The sequence below is a fragment of the Toxotes jaculatrix genome, chromosome 8 (assembly GCF_017976425.1).
Source record: "Toxotes jaculatrix isolate fToxJac2 chromosome 8, fToxJac2.pri, whole genome shotgun sequence".
Lineage (NCBI taxonomy): Eukaryota > Metazoa > Chordata > Actinopteri > Toxotidae > Toxotes > Toxotes jaculatrix.
In genome coordinates, this window is record NC_054401.1 from 29,040,814 (window position 1) to 29,068,292 (window position 27,479).

The window sequence follows — 27,479 nt, forward strand, 5'->3', positions numbered from 1 at the left end:
TATTTGAAGTAAACCTTGTGGTAATCTTTAACCTTGTAGTATGTTTATTTTAAACTTTGTAGCAAACTTTATTAGTAATCCTTGCAGAAACCGTTTTTGCAAATCTTGTAGTAATCTTTGTAATAATCTTGGCAGTAAGCTTTATAGTAAACCTTGTAGTAATCTCTGTAGGAATCATGACACTGAGGCCTTTTCTTTATTAGATTTCTTTAATCAACTCACCTTATGATGACAAACAACAGAAATGAAAGAGGATACACTGAGAAATTCTTCAACTGAAAAACCAGGATTGGGATCAACTGCTCAGAACAGGCTAAGTAGACCTAGAGTATGTTCAATTCAATCCACGAAAACCGTGAGGAGGAGGAGTCAAAGAGCTGAGTCAAATTTGGACAGAATCTGAACAGTAATAACAACTAGAACCACAGGACTGAATCATGTTGTTGCTGCCACGGGTTCTCCAGATGGCATGTCAGAGTCCTTGCGTTGGTACTTAGCTCAAACATTCTGTTGCAACCAGAACCTGGAATCATATACAGAGTTGACACATTATTCAAAGTGCTATTTTGTTCCCAAGCCTGAGATACTTTTAAAATACAAATAAGGAAACAGCCGTGGTCCATGTTGTAGCTTTTACGTCTAAAGCCATTCCTTCATCATTGGCACTTTCACATCTGTGTAAGAAAAAGACGACGTCCCTGTCGTTCCCAATAAATAAATTTGACCAATAAACACAGTCTAAATTCTATTTACAGTGGGGACGTGTTCAGTCCTTTCCCTTTCTTTAAATAGAACAAAACAGTACATTATAAAAATATGAATTAAAGGGGAAGGAATGATTGAACCTTTCCTGAAGAGAGGAGAGCATCAGGTTTGTAGAAGAAGAAACTATTGCACTTTCATCCCATTCTACAGAGACACTAATGGGTTTTACAATTAGCAGAGGACAGAGCAGCAGCTCCTTAAATCCTTTCCCCAAAACTCACAGCACAGCTGCGTTCTGCCAGGTGTGCTCATTCTCTGTAAGTTACTGCTATCACGCCAGAGCCTCAAATGTGGTGAGCTGTCAGAAGAAAAATGACTTCAAGCCCTGCATGTGAGCAGGCTGACCTTTTACACCTAGTGGTAGTTTTTGTGAGGCCCTGTTCACCAACTCTTGATCACTGCTTCCCTTCAACTGGTCCAAAATATCCTATAATGAGGCTCATTTTATTTAGTTTTAGATTTATAAGCTTCAAGTCACACTTGGCACACTTTTCCAGTGTGCCCGCTGAGTCCGGCGTCAAGCCTTTTCACCTTACTTCCACCTTAGGCAGAAGGACCAAGACGACTCAGCTAGAGATGAGACCTGCTGAAGCTGTGAGAGGACGTGTCCTCTTAGGAGTAGATGAGACTGACTGTATGACCATGTCTCTGAGGGTCAGTGTGCACTGCACAGACAATCACCATCCACCAACTGCATGTGTAAACACGTTAGCATGTGCAGAAACCTGTGCACGTCTGCTGTGTGTGTGTCCATGCCCACTTTGGAATATGTAGGCCTTTACATGACCAAGCAAGCGGAGACTAAAGCCACACAGATGAAGCCAACTTCAGGAGTCGACCCAGTGCGTTGAAAGGTCACCTGACCCTCACTGTGCCACTTCATGCTCTCTCAAGCTGCCCAGTGAGAAGCTACAGGTAGCCTCTAGCATATCTTCCCAAGAGGTTATTTAAAAATGGATGACACTGTCCATGAAGCAAAGGGGTGGGGACGGGGGCGCACTGCATCACATCACTGTGGGTGGACAGCACTTGTCAGAGCTAAACTGAAAACTGCTTCCTGCTACAGAGAGTCAGCTGCCTCACCAACAGAGCAGGCAGAGTGGAAACAGATGTTCATTCATTCCAGGTGTAAATGCAAAGGCCTCATAATCCGATTATCTGCAGATCACACGTTAATACCTGCTGGAAATGGGGTCGATCCACATCTAGTGCAAAAAAAGCATGGAAAGGCTGCAACAAGTTCCTCTTCACGGATTTGAACTTTTTGTTGCTGTCATCATTTTACATTGTGAAATAAACCACTGTCTCAGTTTACTTCAAATTCTTCTTCTGACCATCATACAGTTAAAGCTAAGACCCAGTTTACTGCAGCACAGGAAGTGACTCTATAAGCTGTGATGGATGTTTACAACAGACATTTTACTCTTTCCATTGGAAATAGTTTTCACCCTGTCTGGTCACCTGACTGCTCCTGTCTCCTGTATACTTAAAGATGGTGATCACAGCTGTGAGAGGCCCTTCCATCAATCCACAAGCAGTGTGAAAAAGATTTCTTTCATGTGTCACCTCTCCTAAGACTTACAGTGTGGACGTCTGTCGTCCTTCGTGTGCTGCACAAGGTCCAGGAGCAGAGAGGAGAGCACAGTACTGACAGATCTGACCTGTCCCCAGATCACAATCAAGGAAAACCAACACTGTGACTGTGGGAAAACACACTATAAGCAATGCACACACTCTTACACACACACACCCACGGCCACACATGGGCAGCAGCGGGTGCCAGCTCACTCTGTGTCATCACAGTCTGGCCTCTCATTGATCCACTTCCAAGTCATCTTCCTCCTCAGAGACAGAAAATCTGGACTCAGATAAGTCTGAGGGAAAGATGGGGGAAAGATGTCCAGATTTACGCTGGGCATCCGAAAGTCACGAAGTGTTAATGTGCCGAGGAGACGGCAACAAAACTGGTGTGTTTGCTAAAAGGCTAGTGAGTGAGTGCATGTGTGTGTGAGGTTGGTTATCATCTTTGGAAAGAGATAAAGACCATCATTGAATTTAAATGACATCACTCTGAATTAGTCATCCTCATGCTGAAACGCTGAATTCAAAACACAAGCAAAAATGTCAACAACAAAAAACACGTGAAAAATCTTTTTTTTTTTTTTTAGGACTCAAGGTGGAGTTTGTGCTGCAGTGACTGGTCCTGTGTGACACATCTGCAGCATCAGCCCATCTGGAGGCCATTTCCACTCAGTGTGGAGGAAAACGCTGGAGGTACCGTTTCACATGAACACGCCACAGCCCCCAACTAACCCCAGTAACTGTAACAGTTTGTTAAAGAGCCGGATATCTCAGGTTTTACTTCACTTAAGTGAAATGTTCAGTCAGGAACCAAATGAATTGACTGATTTGGGTGAAAATCCAGGATTTCCAGAATTTACAAGAAATTGCGTTTCATATTTTTGGGTTCTTTTTATGAGCAGCTGAACATGATTGAAAGTATGTGGCCATCACTAGACTAGACTGCTTGATGACACTTGAGCTTGGTTCTGCAGACACCAGCCTATCTCACCCACTTACTTTATGCAGCCTCAGTCTTGTTATTTGTATTTGTTTGTAAATCTGTGTTCTATCTATTCCATCAAATAATCCACCTTTTTAATTCTGGTTCAACTTGAACATGGCATTCGAATTTAAATAGAGTCTCACCTGTCTCATATGTCTTTCCATTGACCGTGAACACGTGTGTGCATTCAGTAATGAGTGGTGTGCCGTCACAGGTGTGTGTGGAGTGTGTCAGTAGTATTTCCATTTAAGCTGAACTGTAAACACTCTGTTAAGTTTCAGGTCAGGTTCAGTCCTCTGCCTCCTCTCTGCCTTTCCCACACAGTGGATGTGATTGCTGGGGGAGTGTGTCGGTGATTGTGGTCCTTAGCTGTCCACCACCTGGTGCGGCAGAGTGACGGAGGAGCCGTTAATGAACGAGCCTTGTTTGTCTCTACCCTTCAGAAAATACGTGAGCAGCTCCCCTTTCCCCTTCACAAAGATGGGCCCCCTCCTCACAAAGCGGAAACCGTACTCCTTGAGGATGTTGTAGCAGTCCTCCACCACCTGGGGGCAACACACACACACACACACACACACACACACACACAATTAGAAAAACTGTGACACATTTATTTAAATTTGTATGAATTTTAGCGGATTTGTTCAGACACTGTGAGCCGGCCTTAGTTACTGTAAAAGGTCATTTTAACAAACTTAATGAACTAATGCTGTGGTTGAATTTGTACACTCACTGAGCTCCTCATCAGGAACACCACGCTGACACTGAGTACTTACTCCCTTTGCTCTCATGGATTCTACAAGATGTTTGGAAACCTTCCTCTGAGACTGGGGAGGCCACTGCAGTTCACTGAACTCATGTTTCATGTTAATGAAACCTGTTTGAGACGACTTTCGCTTTGTGACATGGAGAATTATCCTGTTGGAAGTAGCCATTAGGGTGTTGAGCTGCCGGGGGAGCGATCCCAAAACTGCACTGGAAGTGGCTGATAAGTGGTGTTATAGACAACCTCCTCTGATGAGTGATGGTAATTCCATACCTGACGCCAAACCAGGTCAGGTGTAGGCGGACTGCTGAGCCCTGACCTGAGGAACTGGCTCTCCTGTGTTGTGCCATGCATTTGTGAAGTGGTTGTTTTGCTTCTCCAATGTGCAGGTCTGTGGACTCCTCACTGCACTGAACTGTGTACACAACACTGCTCTACTTAAGCCTGGGTGCTTTATCCTTAGGGTGGACCTTCTGCCTGACTGTTGCTGGGTTTAAAGTATAAAGAAATGTGGTGTTCGTTAAACATCCTCCAGATTTTCTCAGATACGCCTACAACATAAGGAGTTAAGAGTAAATACTGATCTGCATGTGTGGATTTCCTGTATATGTCATTGCAGAGGCTTCTGTCCTCCTCAATGTCCACCACATAGTCCAAGAAGGCCAGACTATTTTCTCTGACATCTTCCTGAGCCCATAGCACAGCTGCGCTTCTGTCTGTAGAAATCCTCCCTTGGTTGACTGAATAATTGTGTGAATAAGCAGGTGTACAGGTGTTCCTGATGAAGTGCTCACCGAGTGCAGGCTGCAGTGGCACCAATATCCAGTAGTACTGTCTGAAAAACTTTGTTGTGATAGTACTCCCTCTCTTTTAGTTCTGTGTTTGGTCTCTACCAGCTCCTGAGGGAAATATCTGGATCTTTAGATGCTAAATGCTCCACTATGTTCACCAGCTGCTCTCTGACTGTGTCTGATGTTTGCAGCTGAGCAGGTAGTGCACAAAGGCTGTCTCTTTGAAATCAGGCTGATGGGAGCACTGAAAGTAACTAAACTGTAAATGTGTCCAAAAACCAAAACAACATAGTGGACGAGGCCAAAAGTTGGTTATAATCCTTTCACATTACACTTAGTCATTAAATCTGTTGTGTTAATTTTTTATCGGTACAGCTTTTCAGAGAGACTGAACTTTATTCAGCTGTACAGCAACAGAATTCTTTGTCCTTCTTATTCATACTATTTAAGGACAGTGGTTTGTATTCTATTCTCCAAACCACACAAACTGGACTCTGCATTCAGACAGTTTTCTTCAGTATAGTATAAATATATAAAGATCTGCTGACTTATTTTAGCTAACCTAAACACAAGGTCTTCTTACACTGTCCTACCATCACCTAAGGATGATAAGACTCTTTGGCTGGATTAAAATGACCCTGGAGAAATCTGGATTAAAACATGGGTTCTCTCAAACATTCTGAATGTAAACAGAAAGCCCTGTGGCATACCTGGATGTTTCCCATCACCCCTGTGGACTCCATGCGACTGGCCACATTCACAGTGTTGCCCCAGATATCATAGTGGGGTTTACGGGCACCGATCACTCCTGCTAGCACTCCGCCTTTATTCAGACCTGAAGGAGAGACAGGTGACACAGGTGATGTGAGATTAAGACTGTTGAGAGTACTTGTGAGCACCTGGCTCATCATTAACCTTAAAGAAAATCTCCTGTTTTTACAGCCTACATCTTGTTTTTATACATTTGTCCATCTGTCCTTTCAGTTAGTTAGTCCCATAGTCAAATGTGTTCCTGGGGCAAGAATCATATTTAAAACTACTGGGTAAGGATAAGTGCAAATATAGTTAAACTGTTATTACCCCACCAGAACCCTGCACTCCCAGAATGCAGGCTTACTTGTGGTTCCTAGAGTCTCCAAATGTACAATGGGAGGCAGAGCTCTCTGGAGGTTCATCTGCTCTCAGAAAGCTGATCTGTGATGCCTCCCTGAAGAGGACAGAGAAACTCTACATATTTACCACAACTGCAGAGAGAACTGGGCCTTTCTCTTTCCTAATTTCCCCTGTATATTTACCAGACCTGGCCTCAGGCCTCTGCAGCTGATACAGATCGCTGCTGCGTGCCTCGTAATTCTCCCACACCACTCCTCTTCCCTTTTCACAACACTCAGGCTCTTGATTCGAGACAGTTTGAATGCACCTTGTAATACCTTTGTTGTCATGTGGATAAATGAGTGTAATGTAATAGGGCATAATAAACTGGCCTCATTTCATTCTTTGATTTTGACAGAATCACAACAGCACACACGCACCCTCACCAGTGTGTGCACACACACACGCATGCACGCACGCACGCACACACACACACACACGCACACAGAAACGGGGGAAACGTTAGCACGTACCGATGCGTAGCATGAAGTTGTTGAATGACTGGTAGTTGATGTTCATGAGTGTGACCTTCATGGCCAGAGCAAAGTCTGCCAGGTCTGCCAGGTGCTGCCAGCGCTCTCTGTCAGACTGCTCCTCCTTCTGTCAGACACAACCCAAACAGCTCAGACTACACCTCAGCACCACCATCATCATAACAGGTAAAGACCATCGACATTTTAGCACAAGGGAGATGATCATTTGTGAGGTCAGAGAAAGACCAAGACTCTATTCTGAATCCATGATATCCATGTTATTTAGATATTATCACATTCTATTCTAAAGTCGGTCCAGCCATGCAGAGCCACACACTGAAGCCTGGAGAAGTCATGTGACCAAGCTGACCTTCATGCAGGTGTAGCCATTGCTGACATCTGGGGTGACACCCGATGCTGCCATGTAGGTGCTGCCGATGGTCTTGATTTTTGTGATGCAGCGGAACTGAGGCTCATCCAGAAGCTGACATGGATACAGAGGGAAAATTTAAGCACATGAAGTCAAACTCAGACACACACAATTTACACTCTCTGACTTCTTAAAGTAGGCAACAGCACAACGTGTCGAGTTGTGTTGTATTGCCATCTCATGCTGTATGTGTCCAGCCTGTGAGCTGCTGCTAAAACACACAGGCAGAACGAGGAAAAGCAGCTCACACTGTCAAAGTCTGAGATGATCTCGTTGAGGAAGCGCAAGCATTCGATCCCTCCGTTATTGATGCTCTCCTCTGTGTAGAAGTCAGAGAAGTTGGGGATTGAGGCAAACATGACTCCGATCTCGTCGTAGGACTGGCTGTACAGCTCCTGCAATAGGTCACATTAAAAGGGTGGCCAGAACGTTTGAGGAACTGATCAACCTGACCTGAATGTTGATGAAATGCTCCTGTCTTTTACACACACACACACACACAGGGTGAGGTAAAGACTAATGTGGTGTCTGCAGATGCGGAGGAGGATGTTACCTCGTCCCTTTTCTTGGAGCCCAGGAAGTGTCGAGCCACGTGTTCAGGCAGCATGTTGGTCACCAGTGCTTCATTCCAGCGCCTCATCTCATACACTTTCTCCTTCTGCTCGTGGACCTCAATCTTCCACAGGAATAGGGTGCGAGCGAGCTTCTCCACCTTCAGGCAGCAGCAGCAGCAGCAGACACAGGTGTTAGTGTTTAGATTTGAAAGAGATGTGGCTGAACTTTTTGTTGCTAATGGAGACACTTCCATGACCACATTAACAGCATGTAAGTTTCTGGAAAAGCTTTCAAAGGAGCATTTTTGCAGAAATCTTGATCAACAAATGCCAAAGGAAACAAATGTTTTGCATACCCATATACACCTGTCCCCTACCTCTTGATTCCCCATGGCAGCATCCCTCTAAAGAGCCTCCCCCAACAACCCAACCCCCATGGACTGCTTGGCTATAATTCATTCATAAAATGGAATGTATGGCATTCCTCCTCCTTCCCAATAATGTCTGTTGTTTTGACACCAGCTCTGAGAAAAGTCCCTGAGTGTTCTTCTCTTCTTCTTTCCTGGTTCAGACTCTGGTTTTGAATCCAGTTTCGTTCTGACAGGTTGGAGAGGTAAACACTGCTCCACCTGGGCATCACTGGTCTCATCAGAGCTGACTTCTGTAAAGTGTTGGACGGTGAAGGCCGATTACAGCTCCGACGCTGTTCCCCCGTGAAACGTGGCACGTGGTTGGCAACAAGACGAATGTTTTCTAATATTTAACACCATTACAACACTGCTAAAACACAACCAACACAGCAGACATGAACTTACATGTCGGGAGAAATAATAGAAGCTGACCATCATAATGAAGATCATAATCGTCATTGTGAACTTGGAGGGCACCAGGGATGACCTGCAAAGAAGAACATTGACATACTGACACTTTTTTTTCTGTTAGTGTTGGAAAACCCCAAACACTGCCATTACTGTGTGTTAAGGTATCGAACACAGGGTGAACAAATATGTGAGCACACACCCAGGTCTGTGTCTTCAAAGGAAATTTTAGTCTTTACACAGGTGTACTAAGTGGGCTTCACACAGGCCTCACCTGTATTCCTGGAAGCGGGCCATGTCGTAGCGGTCGAAGATGTCCCTCCAGCTGTAGATGTTCACAATGCCGGTGGCCACAGTGATGAGGAGCATCAGTGTGAGCTTGACCATGTGACTGACCTGGACCAGCATGGTGGTAGCCATCAGTGCCAGCACAGCAATGTAGCTGTAATATTTGGGGTTGTCCCGGCAACCGTCAGGACCAGACCAAGCGGAGGAGGAGGAGGAGGAGGAAGAAGAGGTGGAGGAGGGAGCCACGGTGGTGCTGCCTGAGTCTGGGACTTGAGGCAGACAACTCAGCTGGACAGTGGAGAAACATGAAGTCACGAGCTCAGTATTACTGTTCCCTTTAATTCCCATCAATTTTATATTCAACACTTTATATATTAAACCAAACCTGGCTGTGAGAAAGAGCGGAGAGCAGCTTACCATATCCATGATGTCGGCCATAGTGAGGATGAATATGGCTGCCATTGCCCAGGTGTTACGAGCCCAGCGGGTGTGGTCGATCCAGGTGGAGAAAGACACCAGCTTCTTGGGAAAGACCTGACGCACCACCATTCCAGTTAGGAATGTAACATTACAGTACAGTACAGTCTATAAACCAAATCCAGTATCCAATCCAGATTCTTTCAAATCCCTTATCAAATCCTATTAAGCTTATCTCACACATTTAAATATCATCTGCAGCCTACTATACTACACAAGCTATTTACTGTGGCTCCATTTCATTTGGGTTTCTCCAGAGCCTGACAGCATACCAGGGCCTTGGACCTGGGGCACCTATATGGAATGCAGCCATTGTTCATGTTATGTTATTAGTTACACTCATACTTTTCTGCTGTGAGAAAGCTCTGTGGTTGCTCACAGTGTAGAGTACAGAGAATCACATTCAAACACATGTGCCTCTGTTAACGGACTGAGTTGTGTTCATGGAAATGTCACTGTAGGCTTACGGCATTGTGACAGTTGATCTAATACTGATGAGTGCTGTAGAGCCCTGAGAACTGTTTACAGTGAGTCCGCCTTTTCTCAGTCCATGTGACCGATGGGCTGACTGTGTTGACTGTGTGTGTGTGTGTGTTGCTGACTGACCCGGGCTGAGTGGAGCCTGTGACTTGTAAATACTGGATATCAATACATCTGACTTTCCATGACGAGGTGGAATCAAAAGAATTGCTCCATGCCAAACACAACACACACACACACATAAGTGCGCTTCTTTTATCCCAATACACTGTACTGTCCTTACATGAAAAATGCCATTTGAAATACTTGTTTAATATTCAACACTTTATGTATTATATTTAGCCTGACTGTAAGAAAGAGCAGAGAACAGCTCGCCATATCCATGACGTCGGCCACAGAGAGGATAAAGATGGCTGCCATCGCCTGGGCAGCCGTGTATTATTTACTTGTTTAATATGAGTGTCTCTAACATTTTACAATACTTTCAGTGTCTACATGTCCAGTAAAGTCTTCAAACGTTCAGACTACAGGATTTTAAAGGAAAAGTTCAACATTTTGGGAAATATGCTATGCTAAATAAGCTGCACACATTCACTGCACCTGGATGTTGTTAATCAGGATATAGCTCCAGCAGGTAAGAACATGTTACACTTAGTCTAAAGAAATAAGATACAGCATGTTCAGCAGCGTCAGAGTCCTTGGTTTGTGGATTTGAACTATTGACAGAGCCAAACTAGCTGTCTCCCCCTGCCTACATGTCTTTATGCTAAGCTAAGCTAAGCTAAGCTAACTAAATCCTGGCTCCAGCTCTGTACTTAACACACAGCACCTCCTACCTTGTAGCATCAGGTAGTGAAAATGACAAAACATGACAAAACACTCAAATGTAAAAGGATAAAAATGTGTTGTAACTCACTCTAGGGAAGATGGCGGCCAGAGAACAGATTGTCAGGATGAGCAGGAGGACTTCTCCCACTGCAAAGGTGATGTAGTTTGCAATCAGCCTGTTCCACAACACATGACACACACAGACAGAGCTTGTGTGAAACATACAGCACTGAGAGCAGTCAGCAAGTCCAGACTAACATCTGTGTGAAGTCATTAACAGCTGCATGCAGAAAACAACAGTGCAGGAGGTAATATCACCATGAGCTGGGCTGCACAAACTATGCAAACTGCAGAAGTGATGGATAAGAATGTTTGAGATGTTGAGTGGAGGATCCTTTGCAGCACAGACTAAAGAGTTATATGAAGAGGATCATTTCACCATTTCATAATAAGTGTTCAAAGAGTGGCCACACTGTGAATAAAGAAATGTTGAACTGACCAGGGGTCTATGAGTGCCTCCATAGCCGCAGTGAAGAGCAGGACCATACAGGAGCAGCAGAAGGCAGCTCCGCTCTGTTTTTCCTTCTCCACGGAGTAACGAGTTTCCAGGTCCGGATCCACAAACCTCAGGGAGAGCCTGTTGGTGTGCTTCCCCTTCAAACTGATGACACGAGAGAACCTCAGCATTTCATCTTGGGTAAAATTATTAGTATAACATCATGTATAATTTACCTGATATTATAATACATTTTTCAGTGACACAACATGGATTGCTGCAGTTTTGTATAGCAGAATCTTAGACTAGAAAATAAAAAAAAACTGATGCGGTTTACTTGTGAGTCAAATGTGGAAGAAAACTGTGACTGATTTGTTTTCAGACTTTACCTTGTACTTTTTTTTGGGGCACTGACCAAAATATGACCTGATCCCCAAGTATAAAAAACTGAAGTTCTGAAACTGGTATCAGATGTCTTCTCAGACTCATCATCTTTCAAATTAAAGTTCCTGCCCATGGCTCAGGAGGTAGAACAGCAGTTTTTACTCCCCAGCTGTGACTCTCTCTGAATGGCAGAGATGCAGTATGTTTCAGTGTCAGTGAAGATCTTCTGTCCTCTGTGTTTATTTTTATTTTTCCTTCATACAGTTCCTGACAGGTGTATTTGACCGTTGTCCAGATGTAGTTGGTTGTGGTCACTGATCCGGTTGGGCAACATTCCCATCATGGAGGACGGTGTGGAATTTGAGAGGCTGACACGCTGTCATGCAGTCAAACATGTGCCAACAGTAAACTGTCCAGTGGAGGCGCCTGCTCAGCGGTTGGAGAGGTGAAGGGCTGCAACAGTGTGAAGTCGGCCTCCCACATGGATGGAGCCATTGTTATCTTCCTGGAAAGTTTAGTGTCATTCTTGTTCTGCCACTGGTTAGTCCAGCTAGAATGATAAGGACCTCTAATGCTGCCCCGTTCATTAAAAATGAAGTTCTAGCTGAAGCACTGTCAGAGTGTGGACAGCTCATCCCCTGATAAAGATGGTGTCTTTGGGCTGTAAATCTCCCTTGCTCAACCATGCAGTCAACAAAGGCAAGAGATCATGGTTCTCAAAGGCAACACTGGTGATCTAAATCTGTCTCAACTATAAAATAGGCTCAACTGAATGGTTTTTGCCTCGTCTGAGAACATGTACTATAAGCTAACCTCCAGGCTTCAGACAGGGGCAGCGGGTGTCTGCCCCAGCTCCAGGTGAGGATCCAGATCACTAACAGAACAAACGCTGGAAAATCTTTAGCAGAGTCAGAAAGTGACTTCTCGCTGACTCAAGAGGATCCACTCTCTCCATGTGTGAATTCATTATAGGCAAATTAAAGATATCAAAAGAGCTGCTTTCTTTAAGCTGATTGAGCTGAAGGAAACAGATAATGAGACTGATGGGAGGAGGGGGTCCTGCTGTAATGGAGGACTGGGGGTTGTGTTTTCCGGGAATATAAAGGCTATTTACTGATGGTTGAAGGCATTGTAAGGGGCTGATGAGTGGTGTCATAAACCACTTCCTTTTTAGTGATGGTCGATCCAGTTGTGCCAACAAAACAACTTGCTGCCTAAAAAAAACCACTTCACAAGCGCATGGTACGGCACAGAAGAGCCAGTTCCTCGAATCAGGACTCAGCAGTCCACCTACACCTGAAGGACCAGGGACCTTATTTGAAGACAGCAATGTTCGCATTTTGGCCAGAGAAGACCGATGGTTATAAAGAGCATTTCCAAGCTGATTTCTTCTGGGACAGGATACACCAGGTACCTCAGAATGTGGTTTCTTCCCATGGAGGAGGAGGAGGAGAGACTGGGGAGATTGGACTGCGGTGCTGCTTGGCTGCTGGGGCCAGTCTGTGAGCCTGTGTCTCAGGGTGGTCTCAGACTATCTGGACTCCATCCAACTGGTTTTAATTGTTTTAAGTCCATTTTTCCAACTGAGAGAAATGGCTGCTGTGGACTCCACTTTCTTCATACACAAAGCTAAGCTGTTTAGCTAAGTTCTGTTATGATTTGATGGTATATTATTAAAACTGACGTGACTGAAGTAAAACAGAGACAGGTGACAGCTGCTAGTAGAAGGTAGAAGGAAGCAGGTATTTGTGGTTCCGGGAGGATGTTCACTTACGCTTGGACCGTCTCTCTCTCCAGTAGAGCCTCATTCAGCAGCTTGTTGAGCTCCTGTTCGTTCTCCTGAGCATCGATCACCCTCTCAGCCAGGTCCCGCAGCCGCAGCCTTCTCCGAGGGTTAGGGAAAGATGGATTCACCACCTGAAGGCCCAGAGAACAAACAAATGGGAGACTGAAGAATCTACATATTCAATATATATGTACCTGACGTGAACTATATCAACCATGTCCGCAACTCTGTCAGTCGGCTGGCTGGTCTGTCCATCTAACACTTCAAGAAACGTCCTCTGAGCATTTCCACTTGATCAACACTTTCTTCATGATAAAGAAACTTATTAACCAGATTTAAATGAAATTTGCTGTTAGATGTTCATGAAGCCCTGAGGTTGAAACTGTAACTGTTTGATGCTACTATTGAACTAACATTAATGAAAGCACTGACGGGGTTAACCGTCGGTGGCTGCTAGTCCCTAACTTTACTTCTGTAAATGCTGCTGTGACTGGGTTCTTAGAAGAGAAATTAGTATTAATATATATTCTGATGATCCAGTGCTTTTGAATTGTGAGTTGTGAAAAACATCTGCTGCCACCAGTGGAACTCCTGCGACATTAAGTTCTAGTCTAAGAGATGACTTCAGCCCTCGGTTACCCTCGTGTCCAGTTCCTCTGGTTCCTCCGGTGTGGTGCAGGCTGTGTTAGCACTGCCGTTACACTCTGTGGTGTTGATCAGCAAGGGGGAGTTTCCATTGGAGGAGGTCACAGACAGCTTCTGATGTGAAACAAGCAAACAGAAGATGTTGACAGGCTTTTCTTTCTTCCTTTTTACATTCCTGAACATATGTATATTACACTTTCAAATGGTATTCAAATCTAGTTCTGAGCAACAGACATTATTCAAATGTGACTTAATATGTATTATGTCATCATTCTCCCTGTGCAGTGTGGGTGTGTGGCAGGTTTGACTCACTACACCGTTGATGCCATTCTTTCCCACAGGTCCTTTAGGAACAACCACCAGGTAGGTCTCGATGCCCCTCTCCCTCAGGTAGTCACAGCGGTCACCTCCATTCCCTGGCTCCACATCAAACTCACCATGAAGACACTCCATGGTGCTCTGTGAGATGTGGACGCGACTGGTCCCCCCGACACACACACACACACACAGATCTTTTAGCCTCTTTTAGCTCCCTGTTTTGGTTTTATAGCCCAGAGTCACACAGTGGCTGAATGAGTGAGAAAACTAATAGTGGACCTAGACTGGTTGTGTAGACCCAACCCCCACTCCAAATGAATGCTAATGCTGCTCTGTCTGATGGATGTATAAACAGGAAACTGTCTGGTTGGACGATTGTTGTGTTTACAGCTTGCTGAGGCCAAAAAAGGACATAAAAACACATCTTGATCTTGCCATTCAGAGAAAATGAAAACACAGAAAGAAATTAGGTAATCAGCGATAATTCGCACCATCTGTCTGGGCGAACTATAGGTTTTTTGTGAATTATTTGGCTCACTGATCATTATATGGATGCAGCAGCCAAGAGGTTATTTTGAAACCAATCAAATGCAGGTCCAAGACTGTCTGTTCCCATCAAGGCAGAAGACAGGCCATGTTTTCATGTTTCCCATAGTAGCTTAATGTTCAATTCCTGTGCATCAAGTAATCCATGTATTTCTTGAAGGTATTTGTTCAAGTAGTCAGTTGAGCAGCTGAGTAGGAAATTGGTAGAACCAGTGTCAGTTAAAACCAAGTGAGAGGGTGGGTAAATATCTTATATTAATGTGGCCACGGAATAAAAATGTAAAACCAAAGTGTAAGTGAACAAACAGAGCAACCAAGAATGGGCTTAACATTGTGTCGAAAACATTTTTTTTAATTAAATTTCAAACCACTCATGGACCCAATAAACAGCCTGACAGCAACATGACAGGACATGAAGTATTGTACCAGCAGTGGAGAGGATTGAAAGACCTGTATTTTTAAAAAGTTGATGGGAGTTTAGCTCTGTTCTTACCCTGGTATCCCTCCAGCCTCCATTTTGTTGGCCACAGTGACGTCTGTGGACCAGACGTCATACTGCCAGCGTTTCTGACCCAGCACTCCTCCCAGGACCGTGCCGCTGTGCACTCCGACCCGCATGTCAACATCTGTCTGGGTCTTCTCTCGGACGTACCTGTGGTTGGTTTACAAAGTAAACACACTGAAAGACTGTTCTGGTTTTTTCTTTTCAGTTTTATATGCCTGACTATCACAACAACACAAATACATTCTCATTTAAAACAACAAGTCCCACCATCGTGACCACGTGCACCGTCTGATCAAAATGTTGCATCACAACCACTTTGAGCTCCCTGACCTCACTGCCAACCAGTGTTCAGCTGACTTTATTTCACAGCTGCTGTGCACACAGAGTCAATAACAGTCCATCAGAGTGATCGATTCCACACTGTGGACCGAGTGAGCCCACTGCATCACATCAAAATGGAGCTGACACTGACTGACCTTTACACCAGACCAGCATCATCCAGATTTATCTCAAGCTGCTCCAGCCCCAGAGCCCCTCGTCCCTGTACTCACGAGATGGCTTCCACCATGGCCAGGCCCATCATGATGGAGCAGGCAGCGTGGTCCTCCCTGTAGTCTGGCAGCCCACAGATGCAGTAGTAGCAGTCTCCCAGGATCTTGATCCTCAGCTGGTGATATTTCTGACAGGGCAGATAAGGTTTAGTCAGAGATGGACCCAAGAATCTTCGAAGAACAGAGATGGATATCTACAACCTCATCCATCAGTCTTTTTAGCAGAATGAAGGACAAAATATATGAAGGATAATGATGAATAATAATAAGTTTTGATCCTTTACAATGATCCCAAAGAATCACATGAAATTCTAAATGCCCACACATCCACCAGAGCTGAAAATTCATACGTGTAAATAAGTGGAACGTGTAACAGTCATGTGACCACTGTTGTTTGGTAACAGTGTAAAACTCACTGCAGCCAGTTTGTCAAAGCGAGCAAAGAGCTCATTGAGCAGTTTGACCAGCTCCTGGGCGCTGCAGGACGATGACAGCTGGGTGAAGCCCACGATGTCTGCAAACAGAATACTGAGACAGATACAAGAACACACATTAGTACTGACATCAGCCACGTTAAAACTGTATCCTCCATGCACATGTTCACAGTGTCAAAGTGTCATGTTGGTACTATCGAGAGTTTGAGTCTGTGACCAGCCAACAACATTAGAGCAGTGGTGGCTTCCTGGAAAACAATGAAACTTGAATGATAACTGGCTGCATTCCATTTGGCTGTGGCAGCATAACAGGCAGTACAGGAGGCAGCAGGTATGAGAATCAAAAGGCAGCCAGTGGTTGAGATGCTGTGGTGAGCTTTCATCTTCTCACAGCTTCAAGTGTTGGCAGAGCCATAACAGAACCTTTGGATTCAGCTACAACAAGCCATGTAAAATAAGTTGCTTAATGGAATGCATGTCTATGATGCTGTTTGCGCACGTGGTATTCAGTTTACTGCATCGACTTCAGTCGTCATAAACGCATGCAGCATTTTGAACTCCAAACTGAATTGCAACAGAGACCACAGCCGCCCGGCACAAACCGGCTCCGTGCTGGTCAGCTTTTGGAGTGCGCCCACTCTTCCACTGGGTTCAGTCACATTCATCAGTTAAAATCTTTAATTTCTAACTGTGTGTGTGTCAGCGCCATGACTTACATCAGTAAATAGAGGGCTGTTTCTCTAAGTATGCCTCGCTACTCATTCCAGAGGATGGGTCTAATTGCTGGTGTCTGAAACTGACTGCATGCTTTATTGGATGGTGAGACTTCAGGTAAAGAAATTAGTTTGTGGCTTTTCCCATTTTTGTTAGCACAAGTTAACAACATCCAGCCTGTTGCATCAGATTTAAAGGTGCTATATGTATGTTTTTTCTTTCGCTACATAGCCAAGGTTAGCATTAACAGCTGTTTAATCACCAAAATTAAACAGAGTAAGGGTGTATTCTAACCAGAGAGGTTCTGGGTAGGGCTACTTCTTCATCCTCTCGTGTTGAGTTGAGAGCAGACTGATCCCTACAGTGACTCACTATCACAAAGCTGTACTATGAGACAGGCCAGGGCTAGCTGGTTAGCATGCTAGCTTCAGTAGAAGAAGTTAAGTAAAACATGAACTAACAGTGGTGTTTCTTTCCTCTGCAGGCAGCTGGTGGTGAGTGAAGGAGTAAAGTCTGATGCTGAACTCACAATATTTCTTCTAGACTGATGAGTAAACAGCTGTTGATGCTAATGTTGGCTCTGTAGCAATAGACAAAACTTACATATAGCACCTTTAAGGGATAAGTTCACAATTTTTCAAGTCTGTCTCACAACAAAAGTCATTTGTACATATCAACAAGTACAAGTGTACTATACTTAGACAAGTATAAGTATAAAGAAAATAAGTTTGTGTTCACTTGTTTACTTAACATGAACCATTTTCATTTGAGAACTGAAGGTGATTGATCTGTGACTTTACAGGGGAGCCTCTGGAACCCTCTCAAGGTTCTGTGTAGATTACGAGACTGCAGTATAAGAAGCACCTTGCTGCATTCAAAATGAAAACATCAACCAGACAAGATTTATGTTATATCTGAGCATATGAGGCTACAGACCAACTTATTGTGGTGGTTAAATGGCTCAGACAAGGCTGACATAGGTCCCAAGTTACCTGACATTTTCATGTCTGTACATGTACATGGTGTTGAACTGCTGCATCTCTTTCTGACTGGGCTCCTTCTTCATGTCCTGAAGCATCTCATCAGCTATGTGCTTTGGGAGGATGGAGAGCAGCAGCCGTTCCTGAGGAGGACAAACAGAAACAGAGGACGGGTTGACCACACAAAGCCCCTTAAAGATATATTTCAAAATTTGGGGAAATATACTTATTCATTTTCTTTCTGAGAGTGAGGTATTCATATGAATATCATCGTCATGAGTGAATCCTCTGTGCAGAAGGAGCTGGAGTCAGGAGCCTAGCTTAGCATTGCTTAGCTTAGCATTGTGATACATTAACATTAGAACAGGGTTGGTAATCATTGAAAACTAAAAACGATTTAAAAAAAAACAGCTTACAAGTCTAAAATGTAGAAACAATATAACACAAAAGGCACAGGCTGTGGTTAGAACACAGGGGAGATACGTAAAGCTCTGCGACAACATGAAGAAGCTTCACATGGTGTGAAGAGCAGCCGCTGTACAGAGCACTGTTTACAGGGAGCTGAATGGCCTCAAACTGTCAGTCAGCGTGGCTGCAGAGATCCTGCACACAGTGACCCAGACCACACCGATGTGTCAAACTAAACAAAAAGCCTCCATTACACACGTACGGACACACTTGATGTGTGAATACATTTTCAAACAGGCCTCCACACACACACACGCGCGCGCACACACACACAGTGTACACGGAGAGGAGGCGGAGCAGAGGGCAGCGTGGCAGCTTTCAGTATTCTTATCAAAAACCTCACAGAGAGGCAGAGAAGCAACAAATGGCTGAGCGGGTTGGCTCTGTGATTACAGCTGACACTGTCTCAGGAGGCCGGTTGCCATGGTAACCAGCAGCAACCGGATGCTCCTTGATTGGTTGACGGCCTTTGTCTCCCAGCAGCCCGTGCTTCTCCATTAGTATTCTGGGAGTTTCTTCCACTCATGGTTTTTATCAGTCCTCTTGTTGTCTCACAGCACATTCTCCCTCTTTTTCATTCTCCTCCACAATCACTCCTCCATAATCACCTCACATCCATCCTCCCTCTCTCTCTCTCCTCTGGTCTTTCTCCTTGCTCCCTCGCTTTTTGTGGTGCAAACCATCTGTTCCATAAATAGTAGTGATGGAAAATGCCCAGTGGCCACAGATGTGAGGAGAGGAGGGGAGCTGACTGCTGACACAGGACCAACGCAAACAGACATAAGCCAAACAAACCAACACATACACACACACACACACACACACACACACACACATATTCTAAGGAACAGATATCACATGGTGCATGTTACTGAACAATGAAGATCAAACAGATATACAGTACGGCGCAGATGTGACATCTGAGGGGTGTGACTGGTTAAACCAGGTTCACTTCCCTAAATCAGGATTATTTTCAGGAAATTCTGTCTCATAATGTAAATGAGAAAGTCTGGCTGGAGTTACCATGGAAACATATCCTTCTAAACTACCCTGGTCATGTTAGGTTTCTAGTTTAGCTTCCCATCAGGCTTAGCCAGTGACACACTCACTGTGCCAGACTAAACCACTTGCTAAAATCATGATGTTTACGTATAGTGTTTGCCATGCTTACCCCTCATTTGCTAACACAACCCCCCCTCCCACCTGTGGGGAAACAACAGGAAGAAATTTCGGCCCTCCACCTTTGAATGAGACTTGGAAAGCAATCCTTCAACAAGTCCATGACTCCTCTCCCTGTCGCAGACATGGACTCAGGCAGTTTAAGACTGTAAAACTCCCTTCTCATTTCATTTATTTGTTTATTGAATTAGGACAGTGCACACTGATCAACATATCAGCAGTGAGCATCAATGTAAATATGCCAGAATTAGCACAATAGCTTCTCATGCTAGGTGACTGAAAGATGTTGTTTCCTTTATAATGAGGAAAATTTAATTTAGCATAGGACAGAAAATCTAATAATAACCATTTATGTTATATTTTCCATGGTCACTGGAATTAGTCCCTCCATTTTTTTAATGGAGTGACTAATGGATGGACTTTGCCATTCCTAGAATCCCTGTCCCTTATTTGCCATCTTGAATGATGAAAAGGTTGATTCGTTTGCTGTCTGTGAATCTGAATTATTTCCAGATGTTAGCTCTTAACACTGTCTCTGTGTCTCGTCCTTTTTCTTTTTCTCTCAACCCAACCAGTTGAGGCAAAGGCCTGCCCCCCCCCCCCCCCCCCCACCATGAGCCAGGGTCTGTTGTTCCTCTCCACTGTCTCTCAGTGCTGCTCATGGGGGAATGTTTTATAAAGAGTACAGTCTAGACCTGCTCTATACGAAACATGCCCTGAGATAACTACTGTTAGGATTTGACAGTAGCGATGATACTTCAGTACTACATCGATGCCAGGTTGAAGTATCTGGATCAGTACGCAGAGTTCATAGGGAGTAAGTTTCAGTTTTTAGCTTTATATTAACAACACATAATCAAAAAGTTCACTTCCTGAAATGTTACGGTTACTGGTTGTGAACTGTGACAGCTGGCATCTGATGGAGCAAAGATCCACACACAACGTTCCCAAAGGTTAACGTTATTTTGCAAAGGCTAACATGGCGATAGCTCATTACGTGAGCTGGGAGCTCATCGTTAGCAGGCAGCTGTCATTCACTTTGTCAAAATATAAAGCTGAATTTGGAAATGAATATTTGCTCCTATAAACTCACACATTCAAATATCAGAGTGTTGGATGGTTTTTTTTCCTCTGACCTGTTGCTGGCTCTGCTCCTCCAGGTTGAGTTTGACCTCCAGCGACTGTCTTGCCTCCAGAAAGGCCTTCCGATGCTTCCGGTCAGCCATGTAGTACGACATGACACCCACAGTGATGGCACACACGTAGATCACGATGTTGGCCAGCAGCTTGAAAGCAAACAGAATCCAAAAGTTAGGGCTCAACATAAAATGAGCACATGCAAGTGTGTGTGTGAGTGTGTGGCTTTAATGGAAACTTCCAAATGTCCAACTATGGAGATAAACATTAAACCACAGCAGAAGAAGATGAGGTGACGATGGAAACCATGGAAAACATGAGAGAAATCTGACATTTCTGTTAGCTTCCTGTGTTAATGTGAAGCTACACACATATATCTGATGTTTTCATCTGCTGACATTCTCACTCTCTTCTCTTAGATGTTAAAGTCACATGATTTTACCTCTTTGTCCACTGCACTTTGTCACATGTTTTTATCAATACTTTTCTACGTCAGCTAAGTGGAAAAACGTTTTGGCAACATTTTTAACCATTTCTGTTAAAGCTTGATTTGCTATCATAGGATACAATTGTGGCTTGATATTAAGATACAGTGCTTGTCAGTGATTTATGCACAACCAATGTGATCCAGATAACCACATAACCAGATAACAAACTGAAAATACTCACAAAATTAGGACAATACCCAGAATTTATTATATGTCCATGGAGGACTTGCATGTATTGGGGAACAGTCCTGTTAATTTCACTGTTGATGATGGGCAACAAAACATCTACAGTCATGTGAAAAAATTTGGACACCCCATGAAAGCCTGTGTGTTTTTTAACAGATTTTGACATATGGATATTTAATATCAATTTTAACAATACTGGGAGATTCAGGTAACATAACTAAGCAATTAAAACTGAAGAAAATACTTTTTAAAACTCTGTGTAAAATGTAATTTAAGAAATAAAGCAATTTCTGGTGAGAAATAAATTTGGACACCCCCACATTTATTTCCACTTAAAATGGCTAAAATCTCACACAGGTATATCACATCAGGTGCGCATAATCAGAATATCGTTACTCAGCAGTGGGAGTGAACACCATGGTGAGATCAAAAGAGCTGTCTGAGACCTTCAGAAAGAAGATTGTAGTAGCTTATTAGTCTGGTAAAGGATTTAAAAAGATCTCAAAAGAATTTGAAATCAGCCATCCCACTGTCCAAAAAATAATCTACATGTAGAGGACATTCAAAACAACTGCCAAACATGCCCAGGTCTGGCCATACAAGCAAGTTTACCCCGAGAGCAGACCGCAAGATGCTAAAAATAGTCACCAAAAATCTTAAAATGTTATCACAGGACCTACAGCACGCTCTTGCTACTGTTGAAGTTAAAGTGCATGCCTCTACAATCAGACAGAGACTACACAAGCTTAACTTTCATGGGAGGTGTGCAAGGAGGAAACCTTTGCTCTCTATGAAAAATATGAAGGCCAGACTGAAGTTTGCCCGAGAGAACGTAGACAAAGACTAGGACTTCAGGAATAATGTTCTTTGGACAGATGAGTCTAAAATTTTATGATTTGAGTACCAGAACAGAGGACATGTTTGGTTTAAACCAATTACAGCATTCCAGGAACAGAACCCCATACCAACTGTGAAGCATGGAGCTGGAAGTGTCATGGTTTGGGGATGCTTTGCTGCAGCAGGACCTGGCCAGCTCACCATTACAGAATCCACCATGAATTCTACTGTGTATCAGAGGGTGCTTGAGGAACATGTGAGACCATGTGTAAAAAAAAAAAAAAAAAGAAAGCTGAAGCAAAATTGGACCCTGCAACATGAGAATGACCCAAAACATACCAGTAAATCCACCAAGAGAAAAAAAATCCACCAAGTAACTGTTTTCTGAATACTATCTATTTAAACTGTAACTGTAATGGAATACAGTTACTCATAATTTGTACTCTGAATACGTAACGTCGTTACATGTATTCCGTTACTCCCCAACACTGCGTATGGAACTGGTTTGGGTTTTCTCCAAACGACAGCGCAAACGCAGAGCAAAAGTTTGCCCAGAGAAGGTTCGAGCTTCGGATGGCAACACAACGAACCTCTTTAACCATCTTCAGAGGCGGTATCCGGAACAATTTGCTGAGCGCCAAGCAGCGAGGCCAACCACACATCAGCCAGTGGTAATGGCTAAAGACATTACACAGAAACAACCAACTATAACACAAGCCTTTGATAAAAGCACGCTGTGTGAGAGAAGTAGCAAACGGAGGTGACTTTTTTTGTCTTTAGGGCTACGTTTTTACATAGAGAATAGTTTGGTTCTAAATTACCTTCACTGTAAAAATGAACTGTGATAAAATCGTGATCGTGATTTTACCATTAAAAAATCGTGATGTGATATTTTTGCCATATCGCCCACCCCTACATACATACTAACAACACTAGGTCAAAGCCTAGTATATGCCTGGACCACGTATGTTCAATGTGTCGTGTGTTTGTTCAATACTGGTCACCTCCCTGACCGAGGCTCTTCTTCTCTGGTTACTCAGTTTGGCGGACAGCCATCAGGAAGAGAGAGTTCCTAGGGCTTCATGTTTTTATCCTCACATGCAATTGTGGGCCCTTATACACACACACAGGTGTCTGTCTTTCTAAACTATGTCCAGTCCATTCAGTTTGCCACAGGTGGACTCCAGTCAAGTTCCAGACACACCTCAAGTATAATTAAAGCAAACAGGAAGCAGCTGATCACAGTTTGAAACCACAGCAAAGGGTGTGAAGACTTTTGGAAATGAGAGAAATTTGAGTTTTGATTTTTTCATAAATTTGCAAAGAAAAAAAATAACGGTTTTCACTTTGTCATTATGGATCATTGAGTGAAGACTGGACTCTACAGCTCCAAAGAGGCTGCAGAAAGTGACGGAGTGTGAATACTTTCTGAACCCTCCCTGTGTCAGGCTTCACGTGTTAGCAGGTCTGAATTCATTTCCTTGTCTTATTCAGCGATGTTTGCCTGCACCACAGGAAAAAAAAAAATGCAGTGTCATTCTAAGACTCGACGCTCATATGTCATGTTGAGTGAGGCAGCCATTCAAATCACACACATCTCACAGTGTTTACATGTTGCGAACTTAGTAACAGAATCATGGCCTCCAGAGCTGAACTGAGATTCCTCCGCAGCTCTGGAATTGTATTTCATTATACAGAAAGATGTTCCTATTATTTTGCCCACCCCATCAATAACAATGAGGGTAGGCTAAATATTTTTGTCTTGTTTGTATAATCACTGATGAAACGAACTTGATGAGAGATGGTTAATGTTTAGAGAATTTGATTTGAAAATGTGACAGTGACTGGTGAATCTGACTCCTAATGCACGAGGCTCATTTGGTGCAGCTCTTGTCACTTGCATCCTGTCAGACTTCTAAGTCCAAACTTTTCTCACACTGAAAATCTGTTGTGAAAGTTGAGCCAAAGAAATCTGAAAGCAAACCGCTGAGATCCAAACAGCTGTGTGTGACGGTTGAGACAGCCCACACCTTGTACAGCACGTTCTGCAGAATGTGCACATTTAGCTCGTGCAACAGAAATGGTTGTTCATTTGCTTATGCACACACAGTGTTTGAGCAGCGAGGCAAAAGGTGAACTTCTACACGAAGCTCTCTGCTCTTGTTATAAACAGTGACTTCCAAGTATAGAATCATAATAAACACTGAATGATGCCATTTTCACATCCACCTGCTTTATATAAGCTACTGCATCAGATCCAGTCATCACTCTTGGACCTGTGTAGTTCAGACCTCTGTTTCATCACGCTCAGGTTCAGGGAGTCTGGCCTTGTGGTCTGAGGCACACAGTCTGTGTGAAGTGGAAAAACTAATCCTGTTTTGATGATATGACTAGAGTTGGGTATTGAACCCTAATACTTATTTGGCACTGATCCAAATGTGTCCACTGAAGTGTCCATAGAGAACTGTGAAGCACAGAGAGCTGTCAGATTGTTTATTTTGCTGATTCTTGGAAGAGACAGTTCCTGTTTTTAAATCATTATTTACCACTTTGATACAGTAGGTATCAAATTTTATTAAGATCTGTCATGCTGCCTGTGCTGAGATAAAATATAACATGAGAACTCCGGTTTCTTTTGTTAGAAACATCTTTATATTTCTGAAAGTAAGGAATCAAAACAGGGACCAATGACAGTGAGGCATCAGAAGGTCCAGAACAGGATGGAGAGTGAACTCTGAGTTGTGGATGTTTTTTTTTCAGCTGCTGTTTGATCTTTTTGTATCAGTATGAAAATTCATATAAGTGCCATAATGATTCCCCTGTTCAGTCTGCAAGCCCTAAACGTGGCCTTTGGAAATCCTGAGGATGCAGTTTGATTGGAGGCAAGTTAAAAAAATATCTGTCTCTGGAAAAAGCAGCTGTGTTTGGCTTTAGCCTGGTTGGCTTTAGCCTACTGCATCTATGAAACTACTTTGGTATTCTAAGTCCTCAAGACATCTGAGAGCTTGATGAGATGGAGGTCTAGTTACATGAGATTACACACACACAAGTAAATGAATGTCAGGACCACCGTGTACCTGTTTCTCCACCCCACTTCCCTTGCTTCAATTCCCACTCTTACCTGTCTGCTGAGCGCTGCCCCTTGGATGTCCTCCTGCTGCTGTTGGGCAATGGTGACACCCAGAACCAGTGTGTGGACCCCACAGGATACAGTAGTGATCAGCACAATGGGCGTCAGCCTCAAAGGCAGAGTCAGGAAAAAGGAGAAGCTGAAGAAAGCCTGCCAGCCCACCGTGTCACTGGCCTGGTGGAAGCGAGCATAGTTCAGCCCCAGGTAGCAGAATATCTGAGCTGCTATGAGCACCCACAGGGCGTAGGGCACCACCCGTCTGGAGATGCGGTCTGGCAGCAGGCCGAATCGGCACAGCAGGTAAAGGATAATATCTGCTGCCAGTCCCAGTGATGCCACTAAAACAGAAGCCAGCTTGTCAGTAGTGTAGACCACCGCACACATGACGATGATGTAGCTATCAAAGAGAGCGGCGAACACCACGAGCACCAGCAGGGTTTCGTGTCTCTGTCGTCTGAAGTAGGTCTGGTAAAGGTTCTCCAGAGACTCGGGAGCAAAGGTGAGGCGCATGAACCGTGGCAGACAGAGGCAGCATCCTGAGCTCCGAACCGTGACCTCATGCGTTCGCCCCACTGCCTGCCCGGGGTCCGAGGGCAGCGTCACAGAGCAGTCCGCCGAGTACTCTGCCGAGTACTCCGGCTCAGAAAAGGCTCGGTTCCGAGGCATGTCGACCCCCTCAGAGCACCCGTTTCCTGTCTTCTCCTCTTCTATCAAAAACTGGAAAGCTGTTTGTCGTCCTGCAGGAGCTGTCCGAATGCTGAGAGAACTCTCAGGTGTACATCATCTGCTGGTTTCTCTTCTGCTGAGTAACCACTGTTTTCCCCTGAGAGCCCACATGTGTGACATGAATCACAGCAGTGTGTTGATTGTCTGGACCTGTGCACTGGAGAGATGTCTTCTTACATAGCTGCATCCGTGGCCACTCCATCCAGTGCTGTCATTTGACTCACTTGGTCCTGTGTCATAGGCACAGATCGAGCACGCCTACTCTTTTTTCAGCGACGTGATCCAAAGAATGTGCACTTTATATTTCCTCATTCAGCTTTACAAACATGACTGCTGCACCAGCTCCTCTCCACCTTTGTACTCCACAGCTGCGTACCACGTCAGAGCTGCTGAATTCATGAACATTGGGTCGGCTGTGTTTTTATTTGTACGACCTCCTCTGTCTCCGTCATTCCTCAGGGTTGGGCAGTGTTTTGCATTTTGGCCTCCCATGGTTCCACCTTACATGGCCTGGATAAAGAGGGACAAATGAGGAAGACATGCACCACAGTTAAATCTGTCAACACACACTCACTCACTCTTTTACTACATGTTTTGCCTACAGCAGCACCTGATGGGCAGGGCAGGTACAGTACAGACCCTGATTCCTGCAGCTGGCTGGCTCTCTCCTAAGGCCGTCATCCACGTCCAAATCCAGCTGTTTCTTACAGGTTTTCTAATCTCCCAGGATATGGCTAACTTAATTTCACGTTTCCCTCCTCTCCACCACCTTCCATCAAGACGTGTCTTCACTGGGCTGAGTGGCAGCTGGCAGAATGAAATAAATTCGAGCCGAACATTTAAAGTTGGTGTTCACCTGTGCGCCGAATTGAAAAGTGGCTCCTAAGCTTTGAAAAAAATCGTGTGACTTCTATGTTACGGGGTTTGCACTTTGCCCGTTAAGCGAAGCGAACGTAAATTGGTAGCTTTTAGCTTGAGGGTCTCTCCACACAGGGGCCAGGCTCCTCGCTGTAGGCCTGCTTAGCTACATGTTGCGCTCAGTCAAAAACAAAGGCTGTGAAAGCACTTTCAAACCACAACGCTGCCGTGATCCGGACACATTCACACCGCTACAGTCACCACAATGTCAGTGGTACCGAGGACCGATGTCCGCCTCCTGGTCTTCAACAAACCCGTGTAAATGGCTCTTTTAGCATCTCTAAGCGAAACTACATCTGTCTTGACACTTGTCTGCTGTGGCTTTCGGTCCAGAAACAACCTCTGTTGTCTGATGTCCATTCACCTGCTGAGCTGGACGCTGACATTTTGTCCCCCTTTTCTTCGAGATGCTGTGTGTGAAAATCATGAACAGAATCTGCACTGACGGATCCTCTTACCTTACCGTGTGTCACGTTAGAGCCAGATTTCATCTCCGGGCGCTAACGTTGCTCCCCTCAGACAGATGGAGGGGCGCTGGGTGTCATCAGGCCGCCTGAAGCACAGCACCCACACACACTGAGCCTCAGCTCCGGAGGAAATCAGGGGATGGCTCACAGAAAGCCACCTCGACAGGTCCACAAATGCCCGCTTCTGTCTCTACTG

The 27,479-nt window shown here is 44.3% G+C and overlaps 1 protein-coding gene across 6 annotated transcripts; it reads right to left on the bottom strand.

The window, feature by feature from the left end:
- Positions 1-201: 201 nt before the first annotated feature.
- Positions 202-27,479, bottom strand: adcy3a (adenylate cyclase 3a). Of its 6 annotated transcripts, none has more exons than XM_041043535.1 (21): positions 27,280-27,479; positions 25,164-26,408; positions 20,531-20,680; positions 17,760-17,890; positions 16,036-16,147; positions 15,620-15,747; positions 15,057-15,215; positions 14,012-14,177; positions 13,694-13,813; positions 13,043-13,185; positions 10,888-11,049; positions 10,477-10,564; positions 9,021-9,137; positions 8,590-8,891; positions 8,313-8,394; positions 7,497-7,655; positions 7,192-7,338; positions 6,884-6,997; positions 6,514-6,640; positions 5,599-5,723; positions 202-3,876 (listed from the first exon to the last, which is right to left on the bottom strand). In XM_041043535.1, exons 2-21 carry the CDS (start codon positions 25,836-25,838, stop codon positions 3,697-3,699), a joined length of 3,387 nt encoding a protein of 1,128 aa, XP_040899469.1. In that variant the 5' UTR covers positions 25,839-26,408; positions 27,280-27,479; the 3' UTR covers positions 202-3,696. The 6 variants fall into 6 exon arrangements, with proteins under 6 accessions (XP_040899469.1, XP_040899470.1, XP_040899468.1 ...); XM_041043536.1 differs by having other exon boundaries at positions 8,340-8,394; positions 27,275-27,479; XM_041043534.1 differs by having other exon boundaries at positions 27,275-27,479.

Coding starts and splice junctions, on each gene's coding strand:
- adcy3a (XM_041043535.1), bottom strand. CDS start 25,838: ATGCCTCGGAACCGAGCCTTTTCTGAGCCGGAGTACTCGGCAGAGTAC. Junction 13,814..14,011: donor AGAATGGCATCAACGGTGTA/GTGAGTCAAACC, acceptor GTTTCACATCAG/AAGCTGTCTGTGACCTCCTC. Junction 11,050..13,042: donor GAGAGAGAGACGGTCCAAGC/GTAAGTGAACAT, acceptor TCGTGTCATCAG/TTTGAAGGGGAAGCACACCA.